Here is a 9,935-nt window from a genome sequence, read left to right on the forward strand (position 1 = left end):
ATTTTATACTCACATGTGGACTCTTAGGATCTCTTTGTCCTATTAAACACAGTTTTCTAGTCCAGTGGCAAACTTTGTTAAGTTGATACTTCTGTTATTGTTCAGCAGATAACTTTTAAGTGTTTAGAAGGAGCCACTTGACTTATTTTTCCTGACAATTTTGCCTGGCAGAGTTCTCCTGAGCCGAGGCAGTGACACTGTTTCTCTGGCCTGACAAGACTCCTTATCTCCTGTTGCTAACAGGACAAGATTGCATGCTATGGCCTTCGCCATACCTTATATAGTTGCATTTATGTGCATGTAGAATGTGTGTTGTCTTACAGATGTGAAGCAGTTCTGCTGTTTCTAGCTGCCATCTTTCCCAGGTGCTTGTGCACAGGGTAGGCTGCAAATTGCTCTAGAGGTGGCAGCACTCCTCTGCTGTCATAAGCTCCACCACCCTGGGGATCCTTTTCCTCTGTCACATTGGCTACATGAAGCACCTGCATTAGAGTGGAGCAGGTCTTTGGGGGAACATAGCAGCTGGGACAGCAGCTGTTAGTGCCAGACCAGTTTGTCAAGTCTGCAGCCTTCTCCAGAAGAAAAGAGGCTTAGGTAACTGTCATAAGCTGGATAAATTGCCCTGATGGTGTGCAGGTTGGGCACACTGATCTAAGCCAGGTGTGGATGCTTAGAAAATGTAATGCCCCAAGCAGCATTTGGTTGTAAACCCCATATAGTGCTGTTTCAGTCAAACTTATCTCTCCTTGTTCTGTTTTGTGCTGGCTTAGTTTAGTAACATCAGTGTATGTGTTTGTGCTTCCTTTGCAGCCTCTCAGCTAGCACATTGTCTGTGTCTTCAGGGAGCAGCCTGGGATCCCTGGCATCCAGCCGGGGATCCCTCAACACCTCCAGCAGAGGGTCGCTAAACTCACTCAGCTCCACAGATCTCTACTATACCCAAGGCGATCAAATAACTGATTTGGACTATCAGTATAAACTTGATTTCATATTGCAAGAAAAAAGTGGTTACATTCCTTCAGGGCCTATCACTACTATTCACGAAAATGAAGTGGTTGGTTCCCATGGGAGACTGGGTTACAGTGACTCTCCTTCAGCTGCAGACCATCCCAAATTGACTGAACCTCCCAAATCTGTGACATCGCTGTCCTCCAGATCCTCACTCTCCTCCTTGTCCCCACCAGGCTCCCCTTTGGTTTTAGAAGCTGCATTTTCAGTGTCAGCTCAAAATTCCCCTCTGCATCACCTCACTACGGACTTTGAAGACTGTGACTTTTCAGGTGATTTTGCAGGCATTAGTCTCTGTGAGAACCAAATATTATTGGACTCTGAAGCCAGAGCAGGATCTCAGATTCCTACAGATGATAAAGATCTTAATGAAGATGTTAGGCAGCCTCTGCCTTCTCTACATGAAGGAAGTCCAGGTAATTAATAAAACCCTAATGTCAGATGTATATGTAGCATGAAAGTTTTGAGCTAACAACTGGCTCTTGAATGAGGAGGATGTACCTCATGTAACTGAAGTGCATGTTGATCAGCATACATTTGCCATGGAGGGCAGTCTGTAATTCTGAGGGATGTTACTTCACTTCCAGTTTCAGCTGTGCAGAGCTGCAATCACCCTAATTCCATTTACATTTTTTCAATAGCTATCTCAGAAGGAAAGTTGATGTATTGCAATCTCTGTTGTGAAAGAAATAGCACAAACACCTGGAGCTCTATCTTGAAGGCACAGAGGATGCATGGTCTTCCTAGATACTGTCTGGATGTATGGATATAAAGCAAAAAACCCCCTCTGCTGGGTTTTGATAACTTGGAATCAGGTACTTTGTTTCCCACTGAAGAGTAAGTTACAAACTGACATCCTCAGTAAAAGAGATTTCTGGACTAAGCATTACATGTGTATGTGTATCTGGTTATTTGAACCTCCTGTCACTGAAAGATCTGCAGTTCATTTTTTTTATGTGAGTTGAGAAAGAGAGGTAACCACATTCCGTGTAAGTTTAGTGAGACTCTCCCCATTTTTAACATTTATTTCACAGCTTTTAGCTTTTTACCCAAGTCAGGACAGAGCTCCTAAGCTAGTCTAGGCTCCCCTGCAGTCTGTGGGTAACTAAGGGATGAGACATCTTGTCCTAAGGCATGCTTCCCTTTAAGGAAGATGGGATGAACGACTGTGTGAGTTATCAAGGTATCTTCAGTAAGTACTTAAATTTAACTTTGAGATGAATGAATTAGGTGTAATAAATTCCACTTCTAGTCTGCAGTAAAAGCCATGCAACATACTTAATTGTCGTATATTGTCAAAACCTTTGGCAGAGTCAGAACTTCAAAAATCCAAGCTGTCAAGAATTGAGGGCTTGTGTCTTAGAGCACTCACTTTGTTCCTTTTGTTAGGGCTGACAGTTTGTTGTGCTTTCTATGCACATTTATTCTTTTCTAGTGTCATTCTGTGTCATTGTCTTCAAGTATGTTGCAAACCATTTGTGTTTATGTTACACAGTGGCTCTGTTTTCCCAAGGAAGAACTGAGGGAGCCAGATTTCCAGTAGTGCTGAGCACTGGCAGCCCTATTTGAAACCTGGTCAGTATCTAAGATTCCCAGCTCCACATTTCTGGGCCTGAGTTGATAGGGAAGCAGCTAACTAAGGAGTTTGGGTGTCTTAGAATAAATACAGCCTAGCTCTTGAGAGTGCATTGTCCAAATTTGTTGCCAAATTTTAACCTCTATGCTTGGAGTTTGCCAGTTTTTGATAGCAGTATCTGGACATATTGATACAGTTATATATTTTAATGAGAAATTTGCTTTAATTTCTTTGTGTCTCAAGGAATTGTTGTAACATCTGTGGGCTAGTTAGGTTAGCTTACTGCAGTACTGTAGTAATTTCAGTGTTGGCCAGACCAGTTTGGTTTCAGAAGAGAAACTTAGGGTCTGCTTAGTGCAAGCTGGGAGTCCCCACTCTGTTCCTCTGTGGAGAAAGAACACAAAAAATTGACTGATGTCCTAATGGTCTGAACCTGTGAAATGGGAAGTGAAGAAATGTGGAAGGGGAATCTGGGCAGGAGGGGGTTTTTGTCCTTTGTCTTTTCAAGATAGTATAACACAGTAGTTATTTTACTTTAGAGCCATATTGCAAAAGATGGAAACAGTAATTAATTTTCTTGCCCATATTTCAGGAGCATATCCTTTTCAAGTTAACAACAACTTTTGGTCTGTCTTTGCAATCGGAGTGCAACTCATCTAGTCTGAGTACTGAATTCACAGTGGGCTTGGAATTTGAGAACCCTCAGGGCTATGTGGAATCAGTTATTTTTTTAAAATCTATTTCATTAGAACATTATTGTCAAAGGCATTGTGTGGTTGTCTAGCACTTTTTAACTTTCAAGGGCCTATTATTCTGGATATTGTCAGGGTGGTTTTTTAGTCTGTATAAGTAGTTATGGTTTTAAAATGCAAATTCATCCTGTGGTTATTCATACTCATACTTCCTCATGTAGGGTCATATACATAATACAAATTATCTTTAAATGTGTATTAAGACTGCCAAAACAAGCACTCAGATTATGAAAAGACGGGTATTAATTAATCATACTTACATACCTCTAGTTTCCACAGTAAAATGGGCCTCGTGGTGAGGCCTCAGTACATTAACAGTGAGACACAGACCTGGGGTTGGTTCAGTGTTTCTACTCCAGTTTCATTGTTGGAACTGCTGTGATGCTGAATGGGGAGGTTCTCAACAAACTCAGCCAGGGGCATAAAACCTGCATGGAAAATTTCAAGCCACACACTTAAGTTTTACAAGACTCCACATCTGAATACTGCTGAATCTTAACTTGGACACAGACAGGCTTGAAGACAGTGTCGCTCATATTTGCATGTAATCTGCATTGGCTCTCTAGCTGCAGTGCTCACCTGCTTCTCTGTCTCTGACTTTTCTGTACAAGTGAACCATACAGATATTTGCTCCTCTGCACATGTCCTTGCTGTCAGAAACCAAGTTGGAATATCATGTAGTTCTTCCACAGTCAGTCTCTGTCATTGTCAAAGTCAATTCAGGCTGCTGTGGTAATTCCTAAGGGTAATCAATAAATCATGTCATCACCTTCACCCCTCACATGGTGGGGGGGAAGGGAAATATCATCAAGGGTATTCCTACTGCCATAAATAAAAGCACAAACGCAGCAATCAATCATCTAATCTGGAGCCTTCAGTTTTAAACATCTTAACAGGATGTAAAGTCATGATTCAGACAGGGATGATAATGCATACCAGTATCCTCACCCCTTGGCAGATGAAAGGACTGCACAAGCCCTCAGCTTACTGTGCTGCAGAATGTGGCTTCGCTGGTATTCCTACTGCCATAAATAAAAGCACAAACGCAGCAATCAATCATCTAATCTGGAGCCTTCAGTTTTAAACATCTTAACAGGATGTAAAGTCATGATTCAGACAGGGATGATAATGCATACCAGTATCCTCACCCCTTGGCAGATGAAAGGACTGCACAAGCCCTCAGCTTACTGTGCTGCAGAATGTGGCTTCGCTGCATGACACTAGCACATGAATGCAAGTTGAAGATTAAAGCTAAGTAGTGGTTGATAGTAAAGAGACTGTAGCATAAAAAGTTTTTGATGATAGTAAACCAGAGGGGATTTTTTATTTCTAGCAGTTATATCACTGGGGAGAGGGTGTCTGTCTGACTTCTGAATATTTAATAAACAGTAGGCAAGCACTTTGCATGTAGCTGAAGTGTTAATGCAGTGCTGAATGTGAACATGACAAATACAGGTTTAAAGATGAGGATAATGAGGGTTAATAATGAAAATCATGAAGGATAATAACTAGCTCAACAGATAAAGGTGATGATAGGAGCCTGTATCTCTGGGAAGGAATAACAGTACATTTTCAAGTTCATCAGTCTGGTTATACCTCTAGCCAGAATACGTGGTAGCTACAGCCTCAGAATGTTTAATGATGTGGAACAAAACTCCTCTGTGATATTCAGTTAAGGGTCACTGCTTTCAACTTGACAACTTCCTAAGCTATGCACTTCTCTCTTTCTGGCTATTAATCTCTTGCACTAATTCTCATTCTTTTTGCTTTTTGTAGGTGTTGACTTACCAAGAAGAACAGTCAGTAACCTGCTTGAGGAGAAAACAGCTTGTGTATCAGCTGCTGTGTCTGATGAGTCTGTGGCTGGAGATAGTGGTGTATACGAAGCTTCTGTGAAACAGTAGGTTTGAGAAATCATGCAAGTCTTTCCACCAGAAATTTAAATACATCTATGAGCAGTTGCATAGTACCAGCAGAAGTAAAGTCCTGCCTTTTTTAGAAATATTTTGTGCTTTCGGATTGGAAGGCAGGCATATCTGCCAAACAATGAAATTTGATTGGGGTTTTTTTTATGCTTGTGTAACTTGGTTGAGTAGCATTAATAATGCTACCTTGAGTGTTTTTCTTGCTGGAAGTGTTCCCAGGAGAAAAGCTGGATTTAAACAGGTTCTGCCTGTGACTGTACTGACACTGCTCAGAGTTACTGTTTTTACTTCTTGCTTTCTTTACATACAATTTTAAGATTGCAATGGCATTTTGTTTGAATGTTTCTGTTTTTAAAAGAGAGGCTATAGAAAAGATAAGAAAATCCTCAGCTGTAATGTTGATATAAAAATAATCCAGGTTGGGGTTTAATGTTCACTCTGGTGACCAGGATATAAGAAATGTATTTGCTGTTGTTTTTGGACAAGACAACTTATACAAGATTCTTCATACTAGTTTATATAGTATTGTCTGTTATCTCACAGTGATAACAATGAACTTCAGATACACAACAGAAGACTGTTGCTAACTGTGAGAGAAACAAAAATCTTGATTTTTCATCTCAGTTTTGGCATGTTGTTGACATTAAGAATTTTTTGTCCTTTTGAATATTTTTGAGATGTTTTAGCAGGATGGTTACAAAGACCTAGATATGTGTCTTCTGTTGCCAGGTCAAATGCTCTTCTGTTAGGACAGGTGAAGTTGCATTATGGTATCTGTCCTGGTTTTGGCTGGGATAGAGTTAATTTCTTCTCAGTAGCTGGTATAGTGGACTCTTCTTTTTTTTCTCTTTTTTCTCCTTTTGTATTTCATGCTCTGCCAGTGAGAAAGTACTCAAAAGAAACTGGGAGGGAGCACAGCCAGGACAAGGTGACCCAACCTGGCCAAAGGGATATTCCACACTATAGAATGTCATGCCCAGTATATAAACTGGAGGGGCATGTGGGGATACCCAGAAGGGATGGTGGATCTGGGTCTGGCATCAGTCAGAAGGTGGTGAGCAATTATATTGTGCATCACTGGTTTGATTTAGTTTTATTTTCCCTCTCCTTTTCCATTATTACTACTATTATTTTCATTTACCATTAGTATTGTATTTTACTTCGCTTTCAATTATTAAACTGTTCTTATCTCAACCTACAAGTTACTTATGATTCTCTTCCCCATTCCACTGAGGTGTGGGCATGGAGTGAGTGGTAGGTGCTTAGCTGCTGGCTGGGTTTAAACCATGACAGTATCATAAACAGCTTTTATTGGCAACCGATAAAACTTCTTGTCTTTTACAAATTAAAATGTAATAAAAAGTAGATGAGATCAAATAAAAATGCTAAAATATGAAAGGACTTTCTCCTGAAGTGTTAGAAAGCCCATTCAATCTCACCTTAGGTCATAGACCCATATTTCACCCTGAACTCTGACTCCTGATGTTCAGTTAGACCTAATGCATCTTCGGCTGAAATAAACTCCTATTGATAGATGGGAGCCTTCCCTTGACTGAGTTGCTGGGACTGTGTGTTTTGGTTCAATAGCCACTGTTGTCTTTCAATTTTTTTTCAATTCTGAGCCACTGTGGTCAAAACTTACTGTCTGCTCCAGTTAGAAGTCCAGTGGATAGAAATGAGCAGATACTGGAACAAAAGCTCTGGATATTCTGTAGAGCGAGTCTTTAGCCATCCTCTCCAGTGGCTGAGTGGTGGGATGGGTGGAAAACAGGACCAATTCCTGTTATTTCTCAGAAAAAGAGGAAAGAAGACAGTTGCATCCTCTAAACCTGTGTACAAAAGGAAACTATTGCCATTTGTGCAAGCTTCAGTTTTACAGATCCTGGTTATTCCAGGTGTGGATACTCCTTAATTATTGCTGAGTAGGAAGTACTGAAGAGGTGATGAGTGCCTCTGTGTGAGTTGCTTATGTTTAGTAGAAGTGTCTTTGTGAGCACTGCGTATGGAATGACTTAGAATTTGTCAGTGTGCTCCTGAAGTACAGACATTTCTGCTGTATAGACCAGTCCTTTGTGCTGAGTAATTTAAGACAGGGGAGGAAATACATTCACTCTATCAAATTAGCCATCAGCCAGGAAATGTGTAGTAAAAAGGAAACCTCTAAATGCAGAGTCTCAAAGTGATACTGTCATGTCTTGTGAGATGTTAGTGTCGTTCTCCATATTTCCTATCTTGACATTTTCTATCTTGATCTGGTTTATTGATCCCAGCAGTTTAGTTTTAAAAATCGATGAAACGTATTAATGCCACATCCTCACTCAAACCTCCCAGAAAATGACTGGAATTATTTTGCTGTGTGGCTTCTCTGTAATTACATTCCACACTAGATTTGCTCTTCAGCTGCAAGAGTTGTGTCCCTTTGGTTCTTCCAGTGCTTCTGAAAACAGGCTCAGAGGAAAGATGCTTCTTATTTGCACAGAAGCCTTCATATTTTAAGAGCTCCAAAGCTCAGTATTCTCCAAAGCAATATTTCATATCCAGTTTACTTATGGTCTGGGATTTTAGTGCAAATTTTAATTTCCACTTTCGTATTCGGTGGGGTAAAGAACTACTAAGTATGTATAGGAAAAAATCATTAGTTTTTCTCTTGCCTGTTAGTCTGGCCTGCTCAGTAATTAGCCTAAGGGCTCTCTGAATCTGTAATGCAGTTGTCAAACTGTTCCTGCAGTGACTGTCCCCAAAAGAGACATTGTTGTGTGAGTTCTGAAATTCTTGTTTGGAGTGCATGCTGTAATTAAATCAGTCTGTTCAGGAGAATGTATATATGTTCTATGTATGCATCTCTTAATTATTGCTGAAAGCTAACTATAATTCTCCTAAATTTGACCATTTGCCTGTTTTTCCTAGACCAAATGAAACTGAGGACATTGTATATAGTGAATATGATGCAACAACTCTAGAGACTGCTCAGGTACAAATAGGACTCAGGTAAGTGACCAGCAAAGGGAATATTTCTATTCCTACATAAATGTGAATAGTAAACTTCCCTCATGTTGTGCTTTCTTTGACAGATACGACCACAGCAATTCAAGTTTTGTGATAATCCTAGTACGGCTCAGAAATCTTCCTGCGTTTTCTGTCCCCCTTGGCTCTAAGGTGTAAGTCCAACAATCACTGAGCAGTAGTGTTGAAATATGAGAGTATAATAATAAATTGTAAAAAGGAATCAGTTGATTTGCTGATTAACAGTGCTGAAATATATATATGAAACTTTTCAAACTGTAGTACAATTTAGCTTTTACATATTCCATCAATGCTGCAAGGGGTCTATTAAGAATCAGCTCTTTTTTCAAGTTGGACCAACACGAGAAGTCTAAAAGTAAATTACAGTGGAAATATGTTACCACTGAGATTCTAATCCCAAATTCTCATCTGTACAAATAAGCACAGCTTGCCTTGACTCTTTGGGGACACTTGTACTTGAGTGAGCTTTTTGACAGACCATAAGACTGTCTTAAACTGTTGAAAAGCTTTATAAGATTGGAGTAGAGCACAGTCAATCCTTAGAAAATTTGGTTTTGCTTGCTGGTTCCTTTCCCTTTGTCCCCCATTGCCTTGAGTTTGATTGGCAGATCAATAGGAAGCCACTGAATATGGAAAGGCTGTATTAAGGATTCAAGCCTGGGTGCTTGCTGGATTTTTGTTTGTTTTTGTAGAGAACAAATGATTGTCTAGTGCCATCCTTCCTTTTCTGACCTCTGTCTTTCCCCTGCTGGCTGTCCAAGTCCACTAGCATTTAGCACAAGAATATAGAAAAACTATAGAAGAATAAATTGACACAGTTGAGAGGAAAAGTGGATAACACAGAATATCAAGAGAAGGACAAAAATATGTTCAGTAAGATAAAATTAGGTCAGAACTAGCACCTTTTTAGGAATTAAAATATGAAATTATAATTAGTAGTCAAGAAGTCTAGATGTGCTGCTGCTAGAGAGATCTAATGAAATGAAAGCTACACAAAACAAGGAGGAAGAAAGGACAGGGTAAAGGCAGGACCTTGCAAATAGCATTTTTTCCTGTCACTTACCATTGTGTCCATATATGTATATTCTGTACAGATCCATACAATGACAAAAATTGGGTCTGGAAAATGATGCTATGTTATAGCTGCATTTCCTAGAATATCCAATTGGCTAGATTAGTAATTTATTGAAACTTTACAAGTGGAAGAATAGATTTAACTTGAGGTCTTACTGATATCTCTTTCCACAGTGTCTGTCAAAGCTGTTGACTTTCAGTGTAGGCAGAGCCTAGTCAAAGAGTTTGTGTCAGGATCACTTTTTCATCAGTTGAGAAGTTCTAGGTTTGTCACAGCAAAATCTGAGACACTGGTTAATTCTGTAACTCTTTTAATTACAATAAAAGTAACCACTCATAAAACTAAGTGAATGACCAATTTATTTTTTACTTCTTTATTTACCCTTTATTCTGTCCTGATGCCAATAAATTGGCAAACAATTATTAAAAGAAAGCTTCAATGAACCACCTTTTAAACATACTTTTGGTATACTTTATTTTCTCTTTTCTAAATGTTTTTCATTGCTTAATCTATTAAAATGGCTGTTTTCAGTAGATCATGCAAATTGCTCACCTACATTTATATGAATACAGCAG

The 9,935-nt window shown here is 39.5% G+C and overlaps 1 protein-coding gene across 1 annotated transcript in view; it reads left to right on the top strand.

The window, feature by feature from the left end:
• WWC2 (WW and C2 domain containing 2) overlaps positions 1-9,935 on the top strand; it is a 62,856-nt gene that overhangs the window by 35,806 nt on the left and 17,115 nt on the right. The window contains exons 10-13 of the mRNA XM_009071288.1: positions 811-1,424; positions 5,113-5,236; positions 8,169-8,249; positions 8,333-8,419. Coding sequence (XP_009069536.1) covers positions 811-1,424; positions 5,113-5,236; positions 8,169-8,249; positions 8,333-8,419 — 906 coding nt within the window. The remainder of the gene's footprint in view (positions 1-810; positions 1,425-5,112; positions 5,237-8,168; positions 8,250-8,332; positions 8,420-9,935) is intronic.

Source organism: Acanthisitta chloris, unplaced genomic scaffold (genome assembly GCF_000695815.1).
Source record: "Acanthisitta chloris isolate BGI_N310 unplaced genomic scaffold, ASM69581v1 scaffold9843, whole genome shotgun sequence".
Lineage (NCBI taxonomy): Eukaryota > Metazoa > Chordata > Aves > Passeriformes > Acanthisittidae > Acanthisitta > Acanthisitta chloris.